The sequence below is a fragment of the Capra hircus genome, chromosome 13 (assembly GCF_001704415.2).
Source record: "Capra hircus breed San Clemente chromosome 13, ASM170441v1, whole genome shotgun sequence".
Lineage (NCBI taxonomy): Eukaryota > Metazoa > Chordata > Mammalia > Artiodactyla > Bovidae > Capra > Capra hircus.
In genome coordinates this window covers 32,351,439-32,366,690 of record NC_030820.1, presented here as the reverse complement: position 1 = coordinate 32,366,690, position 15,252 = coordinate 32,351,439, and the positions used below count along the sequence as shown (strand labels likewise).

The 15,252-nt window shown below is 40.6% G+C and overlaps 1 protein-coding gene across 4 annotated transcripts in view; it reads left to right on the top strand.

Moving 5' to 3' along the window:
• The window catches only part of NSUN6 (NOP2/Sun RNA methyltransferase family member 6), a 77,999-nt gene that overhangs the window by 49,557 nt on the left and 13,190 nt on the right, over nt 1-15,252 (top strand). For all 4 annotated transcript variants that reach the window (XM_005687985.3, XM_013968458.2, XM_018057161.1 and 1 more), the window contains one exon: nt 2,734-2,878. In XM_005687985.3, the coding sequence (XP_005688042.1) occupies nt 2,734-2,878 (145 nt within the window). The remainder of the gene's footprint in view (nt 1-2,733; nt 2,879-15,252) is intronic.

Genomic DNA, 15,252 nt, shown 5'->3' with positions numbered 1-15,252 from the left:
CTTAGGGTTTTGGCCAGAGAACCTCGAGAGGCAGAGCTGCTGGATTGGGAGGACTCTGAGAGGAGTGCATTTGGCAGGGAAAAATCAGCCACGTTGTTGTTCAGTCACTCAGTCGTGTCCACCTCTTTGCGACCCCATGGACTGCAGCACACCAGGCTTCCCTGTCCTTCACTGTCTCCTGGAGTTTGCTCAAATTCAGTTAGTGATGCCATGCAATCATCTCATCTTCTGTCGCCCCCTTCTCCTCCTGCCTTCAGTCTTTCCCAGCATCAGGGTCTTTCCCAGTGAATTGGCTCTTCATATCAGGTGGCCTTCAGCTTCAGCATCAGCATTGTTTAAAAGCAGCCACACAGCCTGGGTGGCTTATGGCTTACTCCTGAGTCCATTCTGGAGTCTTTGTAATTCAGTCGATCCCAGCCTGCCTGGCTCTAGCACTGGGTCAGTGATGGGTTAGCCAGAGGTTCTGATGGCCTTGATGGGCTCGCTTACTTGGGTTGGATGGCATTGGCTCAGCTGAGGCCACTGGAGTGTCTTGCTTCTGGCCCCTGCGTCTCTCAGCTTCCCGTGGGGCCAGGGTGCTCGCCCAGCAGAGGGCAGTAGTGATGGTCAGCAGTGGCAGAGGACAACGCAGAACAAGGATGCTGCTGGAGCGCTTTTCGCATCTCTGCCTACATCACCTCTGCTGTCGTCCTATTGGCCAGTGGAAACCACGTGGCTGAGACCAGCTGGGACCAGCTGAGTGTTGCAAGGTCAACAGCAGAGGGTGAGAATATGTGAAGACTTGAAAAATTGGGGCTGTTTAGGCAACATCCCAGGAACCTGAATAGAAATAACTGAGTCGGAACTGAATCCCAGATTTCATTACTGCTTTTGATTTGTTGTCATTGTTGATTTGTTTAACATAGTTAACCAGACTTTGTGTAAGTGTAGCCTCCTGTCTTGTACTTCTCTAAAAGCACCCTTCAGCCAGTGCACTTTCTCCTTCACTGTAGTTACTGGAACCTTATTCTGGTGGTTTTGGCCTACTTTTCCAGTTCCACTTACTTGAAATGGTTTTCCTTTCCATCATGGTATTAACTGGAACTGTGCCAACTGCTCAGCCTGGTGTCACCTCCAGGAGCATGATGAGCAAATCTTCAGTACTCTGTAGTCTATGCAGTCAGTGCATACATCACGCAAGAAGGGAAAAAAAGCAAAATACATCGAAGAGTTTGTGTCACTATCTCTGCAGAATCATTTCACAGAGCGTTTTAAAATACCACGTGAATATCACAGTTCAGTTCAGTTGCTCAGTCATGTCCGACTCTTTGCGACCTCATGGACCACAGCTCGCCAGGCTTCCCTGTCCATCACCAACTCCCAGAGCTTGCTCAAACCCATGTCCATTGAGTCAGCGACGCCATCCAACCATCTCATCCTCTGTCATCCTCTCCTCCTGCCTTCAATCTTTCCCAGCATCAGGGTCTTTTCAAATAAGCCAGTTCTTGGCATCAGGTGGCCAAAGTATTGGAGCTTCAGTTTCAGCATCAGTCCTTCCAATGAATATTTGGGACCGTTGCATCTCCTTGCAGGCCAAGGGACTCTCAAGAGTCTTCTCCAACACCACAGGTCAAAAGCATCAATTCTTCAGTGCTCGGCCTTCTTTGTGGTCCAACTCATCACATACATGACTTCTGGAAAAATCATAGCTTTGACTATGAGTATCACAGCCTGTTCAGAAAACTGTAGCCTCTTCTCTTTAATGACATTTTTTTTTAGTTTTTTTTTTTTTATATGGACCATTTTTAAAGTATTAAATTTGTTGCAGTATTATTTCTGTTTTTCATGTTTTCTTTTTTTGACTGTGCCGCTGCATGTGTGATCTTAGCTCCCCAGGTGGGGATCAAACCCACCCCCCCTGCCTTGGAACATGATGTCTTAACCACTGGACTGCCAGGGAAGTCCCTTTTGACTTTGACTTAAAGTGTTTCCATGTAAAATTATTTTTTATCTATTTTTTATAGTTCAGAACATTTTGCTGTGATACAGGCTTATATTTTTCTGTCTTTAGTTGTCAGAGTTCACATGAATTTTGTTACGTGTGCATAGCTCAGAAAGTACTGGGATGAAGGCTGATTTTTTTTACAAGTAACATTCGTTTGCATCTCAGAGCTCTAGAAGGCAAATGTCTCAGGAAAACATGCTCTTCCAGAGGTGAGCAGGGCACATCAAATTGGTGATATATTAATATTTATCTCAAATGGATATTTTAAAGTTTCTTTGTGTGATAAGTTGCTTCAGTTGTGTCTGAGTCTGTGACCCCATGGGCTGTAGCCCACCAGGCTCCTCAGGCAAGAACACTGTAGTGGGTTGCCATGTTCTCTTCCAGGCGATCTTCCAGACTCAGGGATTGAACCCATGTCTCCTACATCTATCTCCTGCGTTGGCAGGCAGGTTCTTTACCACTAGCACCACGTGGGAGAAGATTGCTAACACAGCTGTTCAGTTTTGAGTTCTGTGGAGTAAAAGTAGATGGGCATTGTAAGAAAATTATCTGGCAAGATTGTGTTCTTTAAAAGGAAATGCTTAATAGGTAGTCGATGTAAAGTTAGTATACATTTGGATGATGAATTCACCTTTAAAACTGGGGGAAACAGGAAAGTGGGGAAGAACATAATCATGAGATTTTTTCTTTGATCATTTTCATGATTCCTTTGTATTTGCACTTTTTTATGTTTCTTTTTTTTTTTTTAGGGAGAAGTGATAGCACTGGATAAAATATCCAAAAAAGTAGAAAAAATAAAGCAGAATGCATTATTGTTAGGATTAAATTCCATCCGGGCATTTTGCTTTGATGGAACAAAGGCCCTTAAACTTGATATGATTAAGGACACAGACGGTGAGTTAAATTTTATCTTTCAAAGGCTTCTGTAATTGGCATTTACAGTCAGATTTTGCTGCCTTTGTGCCAGCCCCTAAATATCCATAGGGCCTTGAAACTCAGTCGTGGGTCTAAGATATTTTGGCATAATAGATGTGTTTTTTGCTTTTCATCTCATCTTTGAATATCTGGTTTTAACTATAGAATCAAACCTCCAAGACTTGGTCAAACTCTTTATTCTTAGCGTGTTTGTTTTAGTTTCATATTACAGCTCAGGAAGTTGAGATGCTATATAAGCCTTTCAGCTTTATGATTCTTCGTGTTTCATTTTTCTTGAGGAACTGATGATATATAGAACTAGAAAGGAAAAACTGCAATGATTCTTGTTCTGGAATAAAATATTGCGTTGGTTAAATCACTCTGTTTCTCTATCTTTGTTTCTATTTAGACTTTATTTCATAAATTACTCAAGGAACTTGCATATTTTAATCAATTATGGGCATTGTTTTCCCAGAATGTTTATTGATTAGATGCTGTTCAATTCATGTGATTTGTAAAAAGCAATTTTTTAATTGGAGGATAATTGTTTACAATTGGGTGTTTCTGCTGTACAACACTGTGAATCAGCTGTACATATACACATATCCCCTCCCTTGTGAGCCTCCCTCCCACCCCCACATCCCACGCCTCTAGGTCACGACAGAGCACCAGGCTCCCAGTGTTATACAGAAACTTGTGCTAGCTGTTTTACACATGGTAGTGTATATATGTCAATACTATTTTCTCAGTTTGTTCCATTCTCTCCTTCCCCTGCTGTGTGCACAAGTGTGCTCTCTACGTCTGTGTCTCTTTCTCTGCTGCAAATAGGGTCGTCAGTACCATTTATCTAGTTTCCATATGTATGTGTTAATGTATGATATTTGTTTTTCTCACTTACTTCACTCTGTGTGACAGACTCTAGGTTCATCCGCATCACTGCAGATGGCCCCGTTTGGTCACTTTTTATGGCTGAGTAATATTCCGTCGATAGATGTGTCACATCTTCTTCATGTGTCCATATGTCTGTAGACGTCCAGGTTGCTTCCGTGTCCTGGCTACTGTAAACAGTGCTGTAGTGAGTGTTGGGGCACATGGGTCTTTTGGAATTACAGTTTTCTCAGGGCATGTGCCCAGTAGTGGGATTGCTAGGGCACATGGTAGTTCTATTTTGAGTTTTTTACAGAACCTTCATACTGCTCTCTGTGGTGGTTATATCAGTTTACATTCCCACCAACAGTAAAAGAGGGTTCCCTTTTATCCACACCCTCTCCAGTATTTATTATTTGTAGATTGTTTGATGATGGCCATTCTGACTGGTGTGCGGAGATAACTCCTTGTAGTTTGATTTGCATTTCTTTAATAAGGAGCGATGTTGAGCATCTTTTTATGTGTGTGTTGACCATCTATACATCTTCTTTGGAGAAATATCTGTTTTGGTCTTCCACCCATTTTTGATTGTTTGTTATTTTGATATCGAGCTTCATGAACTGCTTGTATGTTTTGGAGATTAATCCTTTGTCTCTTGCTTCGTTTGCAATTATTTTCGCACAATCTGAGGGTTGTCTTTATGTCCAGTTTATGGTTTCCTTTTCTGTGCAGGGGCTTTTAAGTTTTGGTCCCATTTGTTTATTTTTATTTCAGTTACCCTAGGAGGTGGGTCAGAGAGGATCTTGATGTCATTTATTTTTTTTTTTTCTTTTCACTTTCGCTCTTTTTTTTTTTTTTTTAGTTTTTTATTTTTTAAATTTTAAAATCTTTAATTCTTACATGTGTTCCCAAACATGAACCCCCCTCCCACCTCCCTCCCCATAACATCTCTCTGGGTCATCACCATGCACCAGCCCCATTATGTCAAAGAATGTTCCTCCTGTTTTCCTCTAAGAGCTTTATAGTGTCATATCTTACTATAGGTTGTGGGTCTTATTTTACGTCTTTAATCCATTTTGAGTATATTTTTGTGTCTGGTGTTATTTTTGTGTTCTGGTTTTATTCTTTTACATGTGATAAGTGAAAGTAAAGTCACTCAGTCGTGTCTGACTCTTTGTGACCCCATGGACTGTAGCCTACCAGGCTCCTCCCTCCATGGGATTCTCCAGGCAAGAGTACTGGAGTGGATTGCCATTTCCTTCTCCAGGGGATCTTCCTGACCCAGGGATAGAACCCGGGTCTCCCACATTCCAGGCAGACGCTTTAACCTCTGAGCCACCAGGGAAGCCCTGTAGCTGTCCAGTTTTCCAAGCACCTCTTATTGAAGAGACTGTCTTTTCTCCATTGTATATTCTTGCTTGATTCATGTGACTTAAAAATTTTCATTTTATATTGGAGTATAGGTGATTAACAACATTGTTAGTTTCAGGTATACAGCAAAGTGGTTGTTATATATATCATTTCAGTTCAGTTGTTCAGTCGTGTTCAACTCCTTGCAACCCCATGGACTGCAGCACACCAGGCCTCCCTGTCCATCACCAACTCCCAGAGTTTAGTCAAACTCATCTCCATTGAGTTGGTGATGCCATCCAACCATCTCTTCCTCTGTCATCCCCTTCTCCTCCTGCCTTCAATCTTTCCCAGCATCAGGGTCTTTTCAAATGAATCAGTTCTTCCCATCAGGTGGCCAGAGTATTGGAGTTTCAGCTTCAGCATCAGATATATGTATACATGTATCTGTTCTTTTCCAATTTAGGTTATTACAGAGTATTGAGCAGGGCTCCTTGCGCTATACAGTAGGCCCTTGTTCGTTATCTGAGTTGAATATAGCATTGTGTATATGTCAGTCCCAAACTCCCAGTCAATCCCTCCGCCACACGCTTTCCCTTTTAGCAATCATAAATTTGTTCTCTAAGTCTGTGAGTCTGTTTCTGTTTTGTAAATGAGTTCATTTGTATCATTGTTTTGGATTCTGCATATAAGTAATGTCATAAGGTATTTATCTTTGTCTGACTTGACTTCATTTAGCATGGTAATCTCCAGGTCCATTCATGTTACCACAAATGGCATAATTTAGTTCTTTTTAATGGCTGAGCAAATACTCCATTGTATATGTATACCACATCTTCTTTATCCATTCGTCAGTGAACATTTAGATTGGTTCCATGTATTTGCTGTTGTAAATGGTGCTGAACATTGCGTGCATGTATCCTTTTGAACCATGTTTTTCTCTGGATATAGGCCCAGAAGTAGGGTTGCTGGATTATATGGTACCTCTGTTTTTAGTTTTTTAAGGAACCTCCATACTGTTCTCCATAGTGGCTGTACCAATACATTCCCACCAACAGTGTAGGAGGGTTCCTTTTTCTCTGCACCCTGTTCACTGTATATTGTTGGCCATTTATTGATGATGGCCATTCTGACTGGCATGAGGTGATATCTTATTGTAGTTTTGATTTGCATTTCTCTAATAATTAGTTATATTGAGCATCTTTTCCTCTGCCTCTTGGCCATCTGTCTGTCTCCTTGGAGAAATGTTTTTTTAAGATTTTTTTTTTTTTCTCATTTTTTGATTAAGTTTTTTTTTTTTTTTGATATTGAGTCATATGGTCTGTTTGTAAATTTTGGAGATTAATCCCTTGTTGGTTACATGATTTGCAAACATTTTCTCCCATTCTGTGGGTTGCCTTTTGTTTATGGTTTGCTTTGCTATGCAGAATCTTCTGAGTTTAACTACGTCCCATTTGTTTGTTTTCTTTTTGCTTCCATTACTCTAGGAGATGGATTGAAAAAGATATTGCTGTAATTTATATCAGATAGTGTTCTGCCCATGTTTTTGTCTTGTTGTAGATTAATTGCCCATAGATGCATAGGTTTATTTCTTGGCTTTCTGCCTGTTCCATTGATCTGTATTTCTTTTTTAAATGCTACTTCCATACTATTCTGATCACTGTAGCTTTGTAGTATAGTCTGAAGTCAGGGAGCCTGATTCCTCGAGCTCTGTTTTTCTTTCTCAAGATTGCTTTGGCTGTTTGGGGCCTTTTGTGTTTGCATACAAATTTTAAGATTTTTTTCCTCTAGTTCCTTAGAAAATACCATTGGTAATTTGCATTAAATCTACATATTGCTTTGGGTAGTGTAGTCATTTTGACACTGTTGATCTTCCAGTTGGAGAACACGGTATATCTTTGCATCTGTTTGTGTCGTCTTTTCTCTAGTTGCAGGGAGTGCGGGCTGCTCTTCACTGCAGTGCAGTAACTCTCCTGAAGGTGGGTTCTCTGTGGCAGAGGCTGGGCATTGGCTCAGTAGTTACGGTGCATGGAGTTAGTTGGCCCCTGGCATGTGGACTCTTCCTGGACCAGGAGTGAACCTGTGTCCCCTGCCTTCGCAGGTGGATTCTTAACCACTAGACCACCAGGAAAGCCCATGTTGGAAATTTTGAAATTGGGAATTATGAGTCTTTCAAGTTAGTTCATCTGCAGTTTCTTCTTTGCTAATCTGGGTGCCTTTTGTTCCATTTCATTGCCTCATTGCCCATTCTAGAACCTTAGTACAATGCTGAATAGAAGTGGTGACAGGGATCCTCCATATCTGGTTCCCGATTAGTCTTTTCTCAGGTGGCTTAAAACTGTAGGTTTCTCATAGATAGCCTTTATCAGGTTGAGAAATTTACTACTATTTCTGGTTTGTTGGATATTTCAAATCATGCAATGGTGTTGGATTTTGTCAGGTGCTTTTTCTGTATCTTACTCAGATGATCATGTGGTTTTTGACCTTTGTTCTATTACTTTTCAGATTTTTGAATTAGCCTTTCATTCCTGAGATAAATCTCACTTGGGCATAGTGTATAATCATTTTCATATATCGTTGGATTGAGTTTGCTTGTATTTCATTGAGAATATCTGTGTCCGTGTTTGTAAGAGATACTGGTCTGTGATTTTCTTTCTTGGGATATCTTTGTCAGGTTTTGATGTCTCTGGTCTCATAGAATGAGTTGGAAATTATGCCTTTCTCTTATGTTTTTGAAAGAATTTTTGAAGACTTGGTGTTATTTAAGTTTGGTGGATTCATCAGTGAAGTTGTCTGGGCCCGGGCTTTTCTTTGTGGGATTTTTAAAAAATGTTTCAGTCTCTGCTTATTATAGATTTATTCACATTTTCTCTTTCTTGTATAAATTTCAGTAGTCTGTGTATCTTTTTAGTAATTTGCCCATTTAAGTTATTTATATAGTTTATTGGAGAAGGAAATGGCAACCCACTCCAGTATTCTGAAATTCCATAGACAAGAGGAACCTGGCAGGCTGCAGTCCATGGGGCCACAAAGAGTCAGACACAACTGAGCAACTATACAACAGTACAGTTTATAGTACTCCTTTATAATCAATTTTACTTCTTTAAGGCCAGGAGCAGTGTCCCCCCTTTAGTTACCGATTTTAGTATTTTGAATCTTCTTTCTTGGTCCATCTAGCTAAAGTTTTGTCAATATTGTTGATGTTTTTCAAAGAGCCATCTTTCAGTTTTGTTGAATCTCTCTGGTTTCTTTTCTCTGTTACATTAATTTCTACTCTAATTTTTGTTGTTTTCTTTTTTCTTCCTGCTTTATTTTTACTTTGTTCATCTTTCTTCAGTGTCTTAAGAATGCACGGACTGAATTGTTGGTTTGAGATTTTTTGATGTAGGTATTTATAAATGTCCCTCTGAACAGTATTTCACTACTTCCTGTAAGATTTAGTACGTTGTGTTTTCATTCACATCAGAGCTTTTTATGATATATACCTGTCTATTTCTTTGACTTATGGTTATTTAGGAGCATGTTTTAAAATTTTCACATACTTGGAATTTCCTAAATTTCATTCTATTAATAACTTTTATTTTCATTTCCTTTCAGTGGGAAAACAAATACTGTATGAGTTTAACCTTTGTTAAATTTGTTGAGCTTTGTAGTATGGCCTTGCCTATGGTTTGTCCTAGAAAATGATCCCTGTGCACTGGGGAGGAGTACGTATTCTACTGTTACATAGGGTTTTCTGTGGGAAAACCTATCTGGTGGGTCTAGTTGGTTTATAATGTTGACAGTGTTCTCTCTCCTTTTTGGTCTTCTGCTTCTTTGTTCTTTTCATTAGTAGTGGTTCTGTTTTTAATTTTTTTTTTGAGGAACCTTTATACTGTTTCCTGTCACGGTTGCATGAGTTTACATTCCCACCAACAGTGTAGGAGGGTTCCCTTTTCTCTACATCCTTGCCAACATTTGTTATTTGTTGTCTTTTTAACTATAGCCATTCTTCCCTGGTGGCTCAGTAGTAAAGAATCCACCTGGAATACTGGAGACTTAAGTTCAATCCCTGGGTTGGGAAGATTCCCTCTAGAAAGGAAGGACAACTCACTCCAATATTCTTGCCTGGAGAATCCCATGGACAGAGGAGTGTGGTGGGTTGCAAAGAGCTGGACATGACTGAAGCAGCTGAGTGTGCATGCATTCTGATAGATGTGAGATGATATCTCATTGTAGGTTTTATTTGCATTTGCCTGATTTGTGATGTTGAGCATCTCTTCATGTGTCTGTTAGCCATCTGTTTGTCTTTGGAAAAATGCCTGCTCAGGTTCTCTACTCATTTATAAAAGAAAAGGATCTATGTATTTATTTCTGGCCACGCTGGGTCTTCATCACTGCATGCAGGCTTCTTCAGCTGGGGAGTGGGGGCTGCTTGAGTTGTGGTGTGCAGGCTTCTCGCTGTGGTGGCTTCGCTTGCTGCAGAGCGCAGTCTAGGGCCTGTGCCTTCAGTAGCTGTGGCTCACGGGCTCTAGAGCGCTGGCTCAGCGGCTGCGGTGCCCGGGCTCAGTTGCTCTGCAGCGTGTGGGATCCTCCTGGATCAGGGTTCAAATCGGTGTCCCCTGCATTGGCAGGTGGGTTCTTAACCATCAGATCACCAGGGAAGTCCTCTGCTCAATTTTTTAATTGAGTGGCTTTTGGTTTTTTGATACTGAGTTTTATGAGTTCATTGTGTACTTTGGATTTTAACCCTTATGAGTCAGCTCGTTTACTCCAGTGGGTTGTCTTTTCATTTTGTTGGTAGTTTTTTCTGTGCCAGTAGCTTTTAGGTTTGATTAGGTCCCATTTGTTTATTGTTGCTTTTGTTTTCCTTGGCTGAGGTGAAACAAAACTGCTAAGATTTCTATAAAAGAGTGTACTACCTGTGTTCTCTAAGAGGAGTTTTGTGGTTTCTGGTCATACATTTAGGACTTTTATCCGTTTTGAGTTTTTAAAAAAATATACAGTGTGAGAAAACGTTCTAACTTCATTCTTTTGCATGTTGTTGTCCAGTTTTCCCAAAATCACTTATTGAAAACTTTCTTTTTCTTCCTCTGTATATTTTAGCCTTCTTCGCCATAAGTTCATTGATTGTAAGTGCACGGGTTTATTTCTGGATTCTCCACAAAGTTTAGGGGAGAGGCTCCTTGGAGCCAGGATTCAAAACTCCAAGGAAAGGGGTGTTACCTAGCTGCTACTCAGGATTCAGAGCAGGTGATCTCAGGTAGCTGGAACTTGCCACTGGAGGTAGGGGGCTCTATCCGCTTTGTGATACTTAAGGGAAAAAGCTGGAAACTGTAGCTACTGAGGCAAAGGGCTGTGCCTGGGGTTGTTTAGACAGAAACAACAAGCCTTCAGGAAGGATCATCTCCTGTCCTCTACCCTTCTTATTGTCCATCCTCTATCCACCTTCATTGCTTCTCTGCCTCCTGTTGGTGAATCTTGAAATCAGCAGGCAAAGAAGTATCGTAGTTTCAGAGTTCCCACCTCAGCATCACACAGCAGAGTAGAAATGGGTTAACTTGGAGCTCAAGAAAATAGAGCTTAATTACTAGCATATTTGGAGCAGAACTTGAAATAGGTTCAAATGTCTATACAAATTTAGCATATGATAAAATTAGCATTACAAACCTACAGGGAAGAGTAAATTTGTCAATAAATAGTTCTGAGATGATTTTTTTTTTTTTTTTTGCACAGTGCAGGGAAAGGATTATACACAAAAGTAAGTTCAACATGGATTAAAGCTTACTGTCAGGAATTAAGCTGGGATGGTAACAAGAAGCAGATATAGATGAACGTTGATTTGATTTCACAAGGGGGAAGATTGTGAAGCATGAAAGCAAATGTAGAACTCAGCAAAGAGAAAGATAAATTTAATACCAAACATTTATGTATGTTAAACCTATGGCAGATGGCAAATTGTGGGGAATATTTGTAAAATATTTAAGAAAGACGAGATTAATATCCTTGATGTACAAAGAGCTCTTCTGAACAAGTCAATGAGAAAATGGTAACTTCCAGTGGAAAGGAAACAAAGACAGTGTGACCATATAATGAAGGAACAAAAAAGGTCCATGATATAATTACACTCATGCTGCTGGTAGTGTAAATTGGCGTATTTTTCAAGAGGATTTTATCAGTATGTACTAACACATTATTGACCAGGGAATTTTTGTAGAAACTAATGCCTGTGGCCAGCAATTTGTTAAGTTTCTGGTCAATAACATTCAGGTAACAAAAGATGTATTAATAAGTCTTTGGTCAATAAGTTAAGAATTTTAAAAATAATTGCTTACCTTGGTAAGATATTTCTTTGAAGGCAGTTGATAAGAAAGCAAGGATGATTGTAGATAGAGAAAAGTTAAGTTGATAAGAGCTTGTGTCTAATAGTTTTGCAATCAGAGAAAAGCAGAAGGTTCTCTTGGGATGTGACTTGAAACATTGCAGTGGGTGCTGTAGGAAATCAGCTAACTTAGTGTAAAATCAGTTAGCAGTAATATCTTACAGTTAGGGAGCATAAGCAGACCCATTTGGTTTCATGACTTTTTCCAGTAACACTAAACAGATGAGAAGTTGGAGTGGAGAAAGTTATGTAAGTGAATGCAAAGGGAAACCCATGGCAGATCGGATTTGGGGATATGTAGACTTCCCTGGTAGCTCAGACAGTAAAGCGTCTGCCTCCAATGTGGGAGACCCAGGTTCAATCCCTGGGTCGGGAAGATCCCGTGGAGAAGGAAATGGCAACCCACTGCAGTACTCTTGCCTGGAAGATCCCATGGACTGAGGAGCCTGGTAGGCTACAGTCCGTGGGGTCGCAAAGAGTCAGACACGACTGAGCGACTTCACTTCACTTCAGACTCATTCTAGAGCACAGCCTTGCTCATCGCTACAGTAGTGAGGAGACCGAGGAATTGTACAACTGACATGTTTGACTAGAACCTGAAAGGTACCCTCTCTTTCTGGGGCTGTCTGCAGTAAGATTTCCTAAGAAAATATCAGCCCTTAGAATGACTAGAATTAATTTCAGGTCCTAGCTCTGATGAAGTGTGGCTTCTGACATTGAGGGTGCTAAGTCTCACTGGATTAAACTTTGGCTTGTGCTATATCAGTTTATTCAATAATAATGATGTCTTTAACCTTTTTTTACATGTAAATCAGTCAGCTTAACCAGCTACTTGGTTGAATGGAGAAATTGTTTCTTATTACTTTCTATTCTAGATTATGATCTTGAATTCCTGATGATTGCATCTGCCTCAGGAGTTTTCTGTGTTAATAGGGTAGAGAGCAGATAAGTTTAAAAAAAAAAACAACTTTTACGGGAGGACTTCCACAGTAGCTTGGCTGGTAAAGAATTTGCCTTTAATGCAGGAGATCCCGATTCGATTCCTGGATTGGGAATATCCCATGGAGAAGGGATAGGTACCCACTCTAGTATTCTTGGGCTTCTCTGTTGGCTCAGATGGTAAAAAATCCACCTGCAATGTGGGAGACCTGGGTTTGACTCCTGGGTCAGAAAGATCCCCTGGAGAAGGGCATGGCAACCCACTCTAGTATTTTTAACCAGAGAGTCCCCATGAACAGAGGAGCCTGAAGGGCTACAGTCCATGGAGTTGCAAAGAGTTGGATACCACTGAGCGACTAAGCACAGCACACATAGTTCCTTTACAAAGTTGCATTAGTTTTAGGTGTACAGCAGCGTGATTCAGTTATACAGATACATATACCCAACCTTTTTAAAGATTTTTTTTTTTCCCATATAGGGCATTACAGAGTACTGAGTTCCCTCTGCTACACAATAGCACCTTGTTAGTTAGTGATATAAATAGTAGTATATATATGTCAATACGATTCTCCCAATTTATCCTTCCTACCTTATCCCCTAGTAACCGTGAGTTTATTTTCTTTCGCATCTGTAACACTACTTGTGTTTTGTAACTAAGTTCATTAATATGCTTTTTTTTAGATCCCACATGTAAGCAATATCATATTTGTCTTTCTGGGTCTGTCTTGTTACTTCACTCACTATGACAATCTCTAGGCCCATTCATGTAAATGGCATAATTTTGTTCTTTTTATGGCTGAGTAATATTCCATTGCATATAGGCACCACATCTTCTTTATCCACTCCTCTGTTGATGAACATTTAGGCTGCTTCCATGTCTTGGCTATTGTAAAGAGTGCTGTGATGAACATTGAGGTGGTGCATGTACCTTTTGGAATTATGGTTTTCTGTGGGTATATGCCGATTAGTGGGATTGCTGGGTCATATGGCGGTTCCAGTTTTAGTCTTTTAAGGAACCTCTGTACTGTTCTCAGTTTTGGCTGTACCAATTTACATTCCCACCAACAGAGAAGGGGGTGTCCCTTTTTTTCCATGCCTTCTCCAGCATTTATTGTTTGTAGATTTTTTTATGATGGGCATTCAGACTGGTTTGAGGTAATACCTCACTGCAGTTTTGATCTGTGTTTCTAATAGCAAGGAGAGATAAGAAAGCCTTCCTCAGCGATCAATGCAAAGAAATAGAGGAAAACAACAGAATGGGAAGGACTAGAGATATCTTCAAGAAAATTAGAGATACCAAGGGAACATTTCATGTAAAGATGGGCTTGATAAAGGACAGGAATGGTATGGACCTAACAGAAGCAGAAGATATTAAGAGTTGGCGAGAATAAACAGAAGAACTCTACAAAAAAGAGCTTCACAACCCAGATAATCACGATGGTGTGATCACTCTTCTAGAGCCAGACATCCTGGAATGTGAAGTCAAGTGGGCCTTAGAAAGCATCACTACGAACAAAGCTAGTGGAGGCGATGGAATTCCAGTTGAGCTCTTTCAAATCCATGATGCTGTGAAAGTGCTGTACTCAATATGCCAGCAAATCTGGAAAACTCAGCAGTGGCCACAGGACTGGAAAAGGTCAGTTTTCATTCCAATCCCAAAGAAAGGCAATGCAAAAGAATGCTCAAACTACTGCACAATTGCACTCATCTCACACGCTAGCAAAGTAATGCTCAAAATTCTCCAAGCCAGGCTTCAGCAATATGTGAATCATGAACTTCCAGATGTTCAGGCTGGTTTTAGAAAAGGCAGAGGAACCAGAGATCAAATTGCCAACATCCACTGGATCATCGAAAAAGCAAGAGAGTTCCAGAAAAACATCTATTTCTGCTTTATTGACTATGCCAAAGCCTCTGACTGTGTGGATCACAATAAACTGTGGAAAATTCTGAAAGAGATGGGAATACCAGACCACCTGACGTGCCTCTTGAGAAACCTATATGCAGGTCAGGAAGCAACAGTTAGAACTGGACATGGAACAACAGACTGGTTCCAAATAGGAAAAGAAGAATGTCAAGGTTGTATATTGTCACCCTGCTTATTTAACTTCTATGCAGAGTACATCATGAGAAACATGGGGCTGGAAGAAGCACAAGCTGGAAATAAGATTGCCAGGAGAAATATCAATAACCTCAGAGATGCAGATGACACCACCCTTATGGCAGAAAGTGAAGAGGAACTGAAAAGCCTCCTGATGAAAGTGAAAGAGGAGAGTGAAAAAGTTGGCGTAAAGCTCAACATTCAGAAAACTAAGATCATGGCATCTGGTCCCATCACTTCATGGGAAATAGGTGGGGAAACAGTGGAAACAGTGTCAGACTTTATTTTTGGGGGCTCCAAAATCACTGCAGATGGTGACTTCAGCCATGAAATTAAAAGACGCTTACTCCTTGGAAGGAAAGTTATGACCAACCTAGATAGCATATTGAAAAGCAGAGATATTACACTGCCAACAAAGGTCCATCTAGTCAAGGCTATGGTTTTTGTAGTAGTCATGTATGGATGTCAGAGTTGGACTGTGAAGAAAGCTGAGCACCGAAGAATTGATGCTTTTGAACTGTGGTGTTGGAGAAGACTCTTGAGAGTCCCCTGGATTGCAAGGAGATCCAACCAGTCCATTCTAAAGGAGATCCGTCCTGGGTGTTCATTGGAAGGACTGATGCTGAAGCTGAAACTCCAGTACTTTGGCCACCTCATGGGAAGTGTTGACTCATTGGAAAAGACCCTGATGCTGGGAGGGAATGAGGGCAGGAGGAGAAGGGGACGACAGAGGATGAG